The 12340-nt window shown below is 39.4% G+C and overlaps 1 protein-coding gene across 2 annotated transcripts in view; it reads right to left on the reverse strand.

The window, feature by feature from the left end:
• The window catches only part of MEIOB (meiosis specific with OB domains), a 38058-nt gene that overhangs the window by 11372 nt on the left and 14346 nt on the right, over window positions 1-12340 (reverse strand). Inside the window, exons 9-12 of one of the 2 annotated variants that reach the window (XM_008581586.1) lie at window positions 6341-6442; window positions 3988-4141; window positions 1861-2044; window positions 1035-1121 (exon numbers count right to left, since the gene is read on the reverse strand). In XM_008581586.1, coding sequence (XP_008579808.1) covers window positions 1035-1121; window positions 1861-2044; window positions 3988-4141; window positions 6341-6442 — 527 coding nt within the window. The remainder of the gene's footprint in view (window positions 1-1034; window positions 1122-1860; window positions 2045-3987; window positions 4142-6340; window positions 6443-12340) is intronic. The other variant, XM_008581594.1, reaches the window with a different exon arrangement.

The following is a 12340-nucleotide window of genomic DNA, read 5'->3' on the forward strand; positions in this document are numbered from 1 at the left end:
TGTTTTACATTCTTCTCAATTTTTTTTTTTCCTTTTTGTCTTTTTTCGTGTCTGGCAACGGATCGCAACCCTCAGTGTTGCCCCTGTACCGGACCGGGGACCGGCAACAGGATCGCAAGCCTCGGCGTTGCTCCCGCGCCTGGCTCAGCCAGTGAGCGGGAGCCGGTCTGTATGTGGGATCCGAACCCTCCGACGGGAGCGCCGCCGCGCTTCCCAAGCGGCGCACTATCCAGTGCGCCACCGGGCCGGCCCTACGTTCTTCTCAATTTTAACTTCTAGTATAGTAAGTCTTGGTAGATATAACTCACATAAACAGGAGGGCAATAACTTTTAGGAGTAGAAAAGAGAACACACAAAAGAACCACAGAAGGAAAGAAATAATGTAGGCTGTAGTCCTATCTCACCTGTGACTGGGGCAAGTGGCAACATTTCATGGTCCCACTTTTCTCATTTGCAACAAGAGGAATTTGTCTCACCCCCACCTTCTCCCTTGTCACACCTTTCACACTAAGATTCTGTGATCCTCCCACACTGAAGTGTTGCTAGTGCCTCAAGGGTAGGCTCTGACCCTTCAGAGTTGTAGGATCATAGAACTTCCAGGCTCAGAGAGGTTAACTAACCTCCCCAGGGTCAGACAGGCGGAGGATTGTGGCATTAGGATTCAGACTAAGTCTGTCTCAATCCAGAATCTAAACATTTAACTATGCTACTTTACACTGCCTCAGCAAGAGCAGTGTCACACAGGCAGGTTTGGAGTGGGGATAACCCAGCTTTGCCTCAGTTACCTCTCCTTGGAGTTAACATTAATGGATATTTTCTTTGTTGGTCTATTTCTCTGGTGTCATTTGTAACTCCTTTATACTATATGAAAATAACTGATTATTTCCATTGTTTCTAGGGTAATCGAATCCTTCTGCACATCCAGAAGCTGGGTATTATTAAAATAATAAATTCCCTACTTCATTAGGTCACACCCTAGGTTTTTCTTATTGTTCGAATATATAGAACAATTCAGTACTGTAAAATACACTAACTTTTAAGTAAATTTTGCTTCTTTCCAAAAGAAATTGCCACTTTAATGCTGTTTTCTGTTCATCCGTCATTGTAAGAAACTCATTTACCTGGTTAAAAACAAAATCAAACAAGTATTTCTGAAATATTACATAGATAACTCATTTTTACAACAATGCGAAATTTAAACTTGCTCACTAGAAATGGAATTTTATCCACAGTAATTACAGCTCAGTTCTTTTGATAGAGGAGATAAGGCCAGAAAGGCTATAAACTGAGTCTCTAATGCCAATCAGGTGGCTCAGCAAGGAAACCTCCCCTTAGAACTAAAGCTTAGTAGTAAATTTCATTAGCTAGTTTTCACAATAAAAAATGAGTGCCTGTCATCAAATACACATGCTAATCTCTAAGTACCTGCTGCTCCTCTATAGTTGCAGACCAGGGAGAAAATTCATGGCTAAATTTATACAACTGGCTAGGTGAAATATGGCCAAAACCCCCCTCTGGAAGAGCAAGCTCATGACTGATCAACATCTCCAACATGTTGTTTTACCCACTGTTACTTGACTGTATCAAAGGTCATGTTTATTCCTCCGTTTTTGCGAAAGGCCTCAATCATCATTCATAATAGTCAATATTAACTAGGATTTTAATGTACAATATGTATATTTGGACTATTATAATGAACTATTTGTTCATTAAAGAAACGTGTTTAAATCAAGATGTTTTTTTCCCAGACCTCTTTGGTAATGAATTAATTTCTATCAAATGTTCACCAAAATAACCTATATTTGGAGGGAAGGAAATTCAATTTGGAAGTATTTCTAAACATTTCTTTTTCCTATTCACCGTGCAGCCCAAAGTCTCCTCAGCGACACCTCCTGCGAGACTACAGGAGCGAAGGGTGCCTGTGTGGTCAGTGAGATCAACCAGCATGTTGAAGCTGGGAAGAACAGATTTAAGTTCTGAAGAATCTTTGTTACAAGTTTTGCAAGTGTTGGATGCTTCATTTACAACATAACCACAGCTGGAACTGAAAGGAAACAACAACAATATAAAACGTGGTAACCCCAAGTGACAAATTTAACCTCTAGCACAAGAACCACCACAAAAGTCTAAGTCAGCATATGAAATACTTACTGAGTGTTCAGTGCTGTGCAGGATACAGGACAGACATAAGAAACAACATAAATGTGCTTTCTAGGCAGTCGATCTCATTCCCAGCATTTGTGATTCGTCTGAACCTGGGTACCCCAGTCCTCTCACCGTCCTCCCTCCTTTCTTCCCCTCTGCTGGAGTTCCTGCCCGGCTTTCAAGGTCCACCCAGTCTCATTTCCCTGCTGGGCCTTCCTTCCCTGCACCGCAGCCCGCATCCCTTCCTTTCTTGAACAGCTGCAGAGCTTATGCTTCCGCCCTTACACTCTGTCACATCTGTTCCCTGCTATATTGCAGGTGTGTCTGTCTTATCTCCCCACCTGTGGGTTCTGAGGGCAGGAATCGTGTCTTGCACCTAGAAAGCATGGGTTTGACAATTGTTCATTTGATGGTTCTAAACTGGGTCTTGTGTACATCACAGAAACCCTACAGGGCAGGGTAGGTTCACATCCTGAATGCTATTAGTACTCCCAGCGATATATTCTCCTCTCTTTAAGTGCTAATTTCATGCTATTCCATATTTCTGAAGTAGGCCATATTTTAGCAATTTCAAACAGGGAGACTAATTCAAATTTCTCAGAGGGAATGATCTGAAGATAATGGTTTCTTATCTAGCCACAGATCACTTTTTAGTAAACTTTAGATATTTTCCTCATGTAAATAGTAAAGATGTAGGAAAAATAAGAAGGGACTGGCCAGTTAGCTCAGTTGGTTAGAGTGCTGCCTTATAACACCAAGGTCATGGGTATGGATCCCCATACCGGCCAGGCACAAAAAAACAAAACAAAACTGGGGGCTGGCCAGTTAGAGCGTGGTGCTGATAACACCAACGTACAGGGCTTGTTCTTTGCACTGGCCAGCCACCGAAAAAAAAAAAAAGGAACAAATAAGGGAAATAATTTTTAAATTTTTCTAATTTTTGAAAAATATTTTTCAAAAGTAAATACATGCCTTACATAGCAGCCTCCACATTAGTTTTTTTCAGCTTTAATACCACATCATAAAATGTTTTAAAAATCCAGAGGTCAACATCTTGACTGTGGCAGTAGATACACAAACCCACATATTTGATAAACTATATAGAACACAGACACACACAAATAACTGCATGTAAATCTGGAGAAATTTGAATAAGTGGATTGAATGAAGGGTCAGTATCCTGGCTGTGATCTGATACTAAAGCTTACAAAATGTTACCATTGGGGGAAACTGGGCAAAGGGTACAGAGATCTCTCTGTATTATTTCTTATAACACCATGTGATCTAGAATTATCTCAATAAAAACTTCAATTAAAAAATCCATAGACAGACTTCCACAATAACATTTTAGACATTTCTCACCAAGCATCTTTTGGCTAAGATTATTAAATCTACTGGGGTTTACTTTCTATGCAAATAGATATGAACTTTGACCTAGGAGAGTTTGGAAGTCATGTGCATCATGTGGTTGAAAACAATTTTTTTTAGTGATAGTGTATCCTATCACTATATTACTATAGGATATAGCAACCAAAATAGTTTTCTACTAAATTATAAGACAAGTTTGTCATCTCAGTTGAAAGTTTCTGGCAGTATTATATCTTAACATTTTAGGACTGCAGAAATACAGCAGATTAAGTTTTACTTTAAAAGGCAATTATAATCTTTGAATCTAAATAGTTTGCCATGGAAACTTTTCAGTCTGGTTTATTTATTCACACATTTCTCTCAAATACTTAAACACTGTTATATCAAAGAATAGCTTTAACTTTTTACAGCTTGACATTTATTAATGATAATTGTTTCTTACAAAAATGAATTTGCTAAAATTTGGCTCCTTACCATCTATTTTGAACTACTTTTGTAGTTTCATCATCAATGTTCAGTGTAGAAATGTAACCATAAAGAATGCCATAGAAAGGATCAGCTCTTCCTTCATTCTTCACAGATTTTACCTTTAATTGTTCAACTGTATAGACATCGACTATTGTATTTACTAAAAATAAAAAGAAGTATTATAGTTCTATGTATATTCTAAAAAATACAAAGGATTATACCCAAATAGAAAAGCTATAAAGTTCAAATGAGAACATGTAGTAGCTTAAGTAACAGAAAAATTATTATATTTGTTACATTAAAACTGATTATATAAACGAAGATAAAAGCAAAAAATAAGCAAAAAAAAAAAAAGGAAAATAATGAGAAATTAGTCATCATTAAGATTAAGAATTTGGTCCTCAAAAGATACCATTATGAAAGTGAAAAGTCAAGCCACAGAGTGGGAGATGCTGGCAGTCTACACAAGACAAATGTGTCATCCAGAGTATCTAGGGAATTCCTAAAAATCAGTGACTCAATTTTTTTAATGGAAAAGAGACTTTAAAAGGTACTTCACAAAAAAGATATAAAAATGGCCAATAAACATATTGGCCTCATTAATCACCAGGTAAAGGCAAATTAAACAAGAGTAGAATTCTACTAAACATCCACCATTGAAAAAACTAACAATTCAAATGTTGTTGAGGATGTGAAGCAACTGGGACTCTCACACGCTGCTGGTGCACATGTAAACTGGTACGAACACTTTGGAAAACAATTTGGCAGAATCATCTACAAGTAAAAGTACATGCAAAACAATTCTACTCCTAGGTATATATAATCTGTTGGATATATCCAACAGAAAACAAACATAAGTTCATTTAAAGCCACACTCAATTTCTATCTATAAGATTTTCATGGGAGTAATGACCATTTTTAAAAAGATAGCAACTCAGTTTTGTCTCTGAATAAATTAATTATAAAAGTTTCCACAGTAAGCCGGCCCAGTGGCGCACTGGATAGTGCGCCGCTTGGGAAGCGCGGCGGCGCTCCCGCCCGAGGGGTCGGATCCCACATACAGACCGGTTCCCGCTCGCTGGCTGAGCGAGGCGCGGGAGCAACACCGAGGCGTGCAGTCCCGTTGCCGGTCCCCGGTCCGGTACGGGGGCAACACTGAGGGTTGCGATCCGTTGCCAGACACGGAAAAAAGACAACAGAAAAAAAAAAAAAAAAAGTTTCCACAGTAAGCCGGCCCAGTGGCGCACTGGATAGTGCGCCGCTTGGGAAGCGCGGCGGCGCTCCCGCCCGAGGGGTCGGATCCCACATACAGACCGGTTCCCGCTCGCTGGCTGAGCGAGGCGCGGGAGCAACACCGAGGCGTGCAGTCCCGTTGCCGGTCCCCGGTCCGGTACGGGGGCAACACTGAGGGTTGCGATCCGTTGCCAGACACGGAAAAAAGACAACAGAAAAAAAAAAAAAAAAGTTTCCACAGTAAAAAGAGGCCCTTAAGTTGTGATTGCTTTGATAAGACCCATTGAACAGGACAAAAATGTCCCCCACGAGTCATCGCTATTCTTGTCCCTGTTTCAGATTGAACGGTTGGGCAGGGACTGAAACACACTCTGGCAAATCTACCCCACAATTCATCGAATGCTTCTGTGCTTCCCAATGCTTCCCAAAATGGCATCATCTGCAAATGACTCACCATTTAAAAAAATGTTTGCAAAGTATCAAGAATGGTTTTAACACTAGTAAATAATACAACTTCAAGCTTGTCCCCTCTTGGAGGCAAAAAGATAATAGTTACACTTTATTCCAGTAGTATCTTTTCCTATCAGTTACTGCTTTTGATAGGAAATGTATTAAATGTCCTCCACAAACACAATAGCAAAGTTCCTATTTTACACAACTTAAGGTGGCTTGCAGAATGACTTATTTCATGCCTAATTCAATTGTTACTCTCTCAAGGTGAATTAAGTATCATCTATGATAATAGTCTATTTTGTCTCCTAGGACTAGTCACAGAACATGCCTTCAGGGAGTGATCCAAGACTTCCCTCTGCTCCTCGTCCTCCCATGTGTCTAGCATAAGCTACAGGCAGCAATAAACAGAATCCTTTTTCAAGAAGAGCCTCAACCTGGGAGTCATGGATTTAGAGTTCTATGTGTGGACACACTTTTCTAGAGAGAGGATCATTAGCTCTCATCGGATTGGCAAAAGGTTATATAAGCCCCCATAAGTTTTGAACTACTCTTTAAAAGTGAAAATATAGTAGTTACAGAATAAGAATATAGTGTCTTTTACTATGTCTAACAAAGATTTACAGGCCAAATTTTGGGCTTTTAAAAAATAAAATAATATTAAAGGGTCACTCACAATTTATGGATTCTTTCAAATAACTGTCAGTTTCATAATCCAGGACATTTGTTTCTTTATTTTCTCTTATAAAATTCAGTAGGATGTTAGCTTCTGGTGTATCTTAAATTGAAAATGCACAATAATTAAATCATTGTGAATAATCCAAAATTATTTTTAGTAGTAAAAAGTGAAGACATAAATAAGAAAATAGAATATTATGCAGCCATTAACAATGCAATGTAGAACTCTATTAAGATGGAGAGATGTATACCAGATATTATTAGTGAAAAGAGTACCTTACAAAACTTTATGATACAACACCCTTTTAATTAAGAATCTATATATACATGAAGTAAAATTATCTGGAAGTATATCTATAAAAGAAATGATTTATTTCTAGATGGTGGGATTATAGGTGAACTTTGTTTTCCTTTTTTATGAATTTATGTATTTTCTGAATTTTATATGTATTTCCTTTCTAATCAGAAAAAAAATGTTTTAAATGGATTATTTTAAAGCCTTGCTCCTCACATTGGGATATGAGTACTGTCAGGAGTAGCTGGATGGTGTGCTGGTAGGCAAGGGTGCGATTTTGGAAAAGAGCTCTCACATGATTCTGATGCCTTTGACCCCTGCGTGCCAGCCTCCAACGCGTTGTTGTCTTTAAGCATCCCCACCCCACTTGACCATCTACAAATTGTCCTGACAATGCTTGGTCTCCCCTAACTCCCTTGGGCAGAGGTAAGGTTTCTTCTTCCTTGCTCCTGTTACACCACAGTCTATGGCTGTTGTTGTCAGAACTGGACTGTCAGTTCCTCATGGGCAGGGTTGTGCCTATTCATCTCTGCACTTCCAATATCCTTCCATCCATCTGGCCATCCACTCATCTCCTACCTTGTTCCAGAAAGGATTTAAATTATCTCAATACTTGGCAAGTAAAAGGCACTCGGTAAATATTTGTGAGTTAGTGAATGAAAGATTGTTTTTGAAGCAAACAGAATTGCTGCATGTCACATGAGAGGAGTTGCTGGGGTGGGGCCACAGAAATCAAACCAACGGGCTTCTTGGGAAGGGAGCTGGCAGGGAGGGCAGGGGTAGGCACTGCTGCACAAGACCTTACTGACAATAGGGTTACCCTGGACTGTTTGTGGGGAGGGCAGAATTTCTGATGAACACTCTCAGGGCCGAGAAAGCAATAAGGAAACCTCGACATCCTGGCTAGGATGAACGCATAAGCCATTTAGAGGTTCTTAAATTCTACATGGCCAGCATAGCCCAGGAAATTAGAAATAAGACTGATTGAAGCAGTCACACAAATTCACACACCCTTATGAGTACCATCTGTTAAACTAGTCTCCTTGATGGAATGAGTTCAAGAGATCTATTGTATAACAAGGTGACTATAGTTAATAATAATGTGTTGTATTCTTGAAAAGTGCTGAGAGCAGATTTTAATTATTCTCACCATAAAAAAGTGATAAGTGAAGTAGCATGTATGTTATTAGCTTGATTTAGCCATTCTGCATATGTATATATATTTAAAAACATGTTGTAACCAATTAATATATACAATTTTTGTCAACTAAAAAAATAAATCAGGGCCGGCCCGGTGGCACACTGCAGAGTGTGCCGCTTGGGAGCGCGGCGGCGCTCCCACCGAGGGTTCGGATCCCATGTGGAGACCGGTTCCCGCTCACTGGCTGAGCGCGGTGCGGGCGCAACACCGAGGGTTGCGATCCCGTTGCCGGTCCCCGGTACGGGCGCGACACCAAGGGTTGCGATCCCGTTACCGGTCAGTAAAAAAGACAAAAAGGAAAAAAATAATCAAAAAATAAACTTTAAAAAATTTTGTCTCATTGAAAAAGAAGGCCTTTATTCTAATGATGTTGGCATTGCTCAAAATACTTTGACATTTTTCTCCTGCATCTGTTATCAGAGCCAACTGTACAACATCCTGGAAAATCTGTTGCATTAATTTAGTCCTGAGTTTTTGATACAAGTAGTACTGCCAAGCTTGATGATCTTTTCCAGCAGACAAATCCAATTGTCTTTGAGAAATTTTCCCAGATCAAATTTACTGTTGAAGAATGGGTATTTTCTATCCTTGCTGTTACTAAATATAATAATAATAAACTGTTTATATTAATAAATTACTTATAACAATAAACCATAGTACCCTCCTCCAAAAAGAAAAATTGAGGAGTGGCACTATTGTCCTAAGTTGCGAATAGACTATGGCTATGTCACCATAAAATTGCAGCAGAGCAGTTGGAGTGATCCTTTTAGAACTTAGCTACTGTCGGGCCGGCCCGGTGGCGCACTGGATAAGTGCGCCACTTAGGAAGCGCGGCGGCGCTCCCGCCCGAGGGTTCGGATCCCAGGATCCCACATACAGACCGGTTCCCGCTCACTGGCTGAGCGAGGCGCGGGAGCAGCGCCGGGGGTTGTGGTCCAGTTGCCGGTCCCCGGTCCGGTGCGGGGGCAACACTGAGGGTTGCGATCCATTGCCGGACACGGAAAAAGACAAAAGACAAAAAAAAAAAAAAAAAGAACTTAGCTACTGTCACTGCTCTGCTCCAAACCCCAACCTGCTGCTCCTGTCCTCTGGAGTGAAAGCCAGTGCCCTTTTAGCAACCTATAGGGCCTTCTTGATCTGTCCCCATCGTCTCTTCCCTGACCCCAACTCCTACTCTTACTACCTTTTAAAAATTCTGGTAATAGTTTGGTCAAAAACATAAAATTGCTTTATAATTCTCAGTCACTGCTGATGCTTTGTTATAGACCAGTAGAGTAAGCTTATGTTTAAAATGACACAATACCCCATACCAGCCAGCACCAAAAACAAAAACAAGAAATACATAAATAATAAAATAAAACAACACAATACTTATATCTTCTTGAGACTGCAACAGTTTATTCCATTTTTGGTAACCCTGCACTCTTTGGCAGTACTGGGCTGATCACTATGCCTGCACTATAAAGCACTCTGCAAATGCTTACAGGCAACAGCCCTCTGATCTGCCCAGCTCCTGCTCTCCTGATTTCACACTGTAGTAAACTGTGACTCCTTTAACAACCACTCCAGGGCCCCTTCTGGCCACTTAATTTACAGTTAGGAACTAATAATACTATATACGAGTGATAACCAAAATAATCTGCTCTGACCAGCTAAATTATAGTGCTTTGGGAGATCTGGGATAAGTCAGTAATCACATCCACCTGTCTTGGAAAACGTTATCATAAGACCGTTTTTACTTAGAAGCAGACTTTATGGTACCAAAAAGCCATAAAATAACCTAGAATGCTTCTTATTACCCTTACCCCTAGATCTCTGCATGTAGGATGTAACCTAGTAACAATCCCAACTCTATATGTCATGTACTACCAATAGAAAACCTGATGAATTAGGCGGGGCTGTCTTTCTCTCTCCTTTGACCCTTCCCCTTCTTGTGATTATAAAATGTTAAGCTCTGCTGGCCATCTTTGGAATACATTTCTCAGGGTAACCTGACTTTTTGTCTCCCTGGTTGCAATTGTCATACTGGCAGAATAAATCCTTGCTATATGTATTTGGCCTCAGTTTCTTTTTAGGTCAACATGAGGGTACTTCAAAAAGTTCATGGAAAGATTCTTTTTTTTTTTTTTTTCTTTTGGTGGCTGGCTGGTACAGGAATCAAACCCTGGATGGACCTTGGTGTAATCAGCACCATGTTCTAACTGGCTGAACTAACCAGCCAACTCCTCATATTCTTTTAATTCTATACCTCCACTAACTTTTTGAAGTACATGTGCGCGTGTGTGCGTGTGCGTGCGTGTGTGTGTGTGTGTGTTTTCAGTGTCCTGGCAGTAAAAATTATTTGAATATAGTGAAATTGAATTTACTTTTTAAATAGTAATTTAAGTTATCCAATCAACAACATTGATCTCTTAAAAATCATCACAAAGGATGATGCTTTAAAAATAAGTCTGGTTTTCCACATTTCTTTAGTAAAGATATCAAAGATATAGCTAATTGTAAGCTTTTTTTTAAAAAGTCATATAAAACAATTTTTTTCACTTTTAATTAACATTAAATCCAAGCTGAATTTTCATTCTTAAATATGCTGCAAAAATACTGGAATATGTTTATAGTCATTTCCAAAGGGGTGAAAAATTTCAGAAAGCCTTTTACCTGGATTAGTTGTAATAATGGTTTTAGAGATTACAGTTGCTGTCATGCAGTTCCGAAATTTGTCAAAATTTATTCTTACATCTGAGGCAAAAATTACTGTTTGGGGGAAAAGACATTTAAAAATTATTACATAGGGGAATAAAAAAATAACAAATATTGAAAATGATTATTGAATGATGATACCTGTATCTCGCGGCATCCAGCTCTGTGCAAGTAGAATAGATTCATTATCCCAACTGCATTTGTTTAAAAAGAAGTGATATAAGTTGAATACATTAGAAAAAACTGATAGTGACACATTATGTATCAAAAAAAACAAAAGTGCCCAGTGGCTGGGGTGAGTGTTCCCGCAGGCAGTCATAGACAGTAGGTAAGGAGCTTCACTTCTACTGTCTGTCTCACAGAGTCGTCTCTAACAGTGCTCTGCTCTGCAAACGCTCTATTTTCCCAGCACTTAGTCATTCCAAGCGAGTTAGAACTGAGTGACTAGAAGTCTAAAGATTTTAAAGTCAAACTTTCAGGGCTGGCCAGTTAGCTCAGTTGGTTAGAGCACAGTGTTATAACAGGAAGGTCAAGGGTTTAGATCCCCATACCGCCAGCAGCCAAAAAGAAGAGTCAGTCTTTCTGAACATTCAGGTAGGGCCTCCACAATGAATAAGTTGCTCAGGGATTTTCTGGGTTAAAGGCACTTTTCAAACTGTTTCCTTTGGTACTCAAGAATCAGGAGTCTAAACAATGCCTTGTTGTACCCACTAGTGCCTTAGGGTGCAGCCCCGCCCTTGCGCCCCACCTTGTATCAGGGTACTACCAAGGAATCACAAAGTCTGGCTCATTTATTATCATTGGGACCTAACAGAACACCATTTGTTATAAAATAGAATACTATTATAAAACTGGTCATAGCAGAGTCCATCTAAGCAATTCCATGCCACCTAAAGATCTCATTTTAAGGTGGTGTCCATAGGGCCGGCCTGTGGCTTACTTGGAAGAGCATGGTGCTGACAACACCAAGTCAAAGGTTAAGATCCCCTTACCAGTCATCTTTTAAAAAAAAAAAAAAAAAAAAAAAAAACAGGCGGTGCCCATAAAAACTCAACATTGAAAAGTGAGGTTTATTTTTTTAAATACAATTTATCCCTTATTACTCCTCTCTTAATACGAAATCCATCATATTTCTGATAAAATGAAAATGCTCTATTGTGATAATAGCAGGAGTTTCATAGTTTGGAACAGGTTACCATATCATTGCAAAAGAAGACTCTGTTTCATCATAGAGTTTAACTTCACACCTCTGGCCTTTTCTTCGGTCTGAAGTTGTAAAGTATTTTGGCTCTCCAACCTTAGAAATTGAAGAAAATGATTATTCTTCACCTATAGTTATAGAAGAACTTAAATATTTGTGGATGGGAATACTCTAATGTTTACCCTTTGAACACTAAGTTAGAAATATTAAAATGGGGCCGGCCCTGTGGCTCATTCGGGAGAGTGCGGTGCTGATAACACCAAGGCCACGGGTTCGGATCCCACATAGGGATGGCCGGTTCGCTCACTGGGCGAGCGTGGTGCTGACAACACCAAGTCAAGGGTTAAGATCCCCTTACCGGTCATCTTTTTTTTAAAAAAAAAGAAATATTAAAATGGCAAGAACCACTAACATATATTTAATGATTTTAAAGCATCTTCCATCTCTATTTTTTTTTCCGAAATTTCTTTACTTCTGATTTATTACTACACAGTCACATAATCCTCAAAATCTAAGTTTACACCTGATCATCACATGAGCTCCCTTACCCATTTACCCGTGTTGACAGTGGGAAAAAAACAATTCTATAGAATATTTTATTAGT

The sequence above is a fragment of the Galeopterus variegatus genome, unplaced genomic scaffold (genome assembly GCF_000696425.1).
Source record: "Galeopterus variegatus unplaced genomic scaffold, G_variegatus-3.0.2 Scaffold92, whole genome shotgun sequence".
NCBI classification, from domain to species: Eukaryota; Metazoa; Chordata; class Mammalia; order Dermoptera; family Cynocephalidae; genus Galeopterus; species Galeopterus variegatus.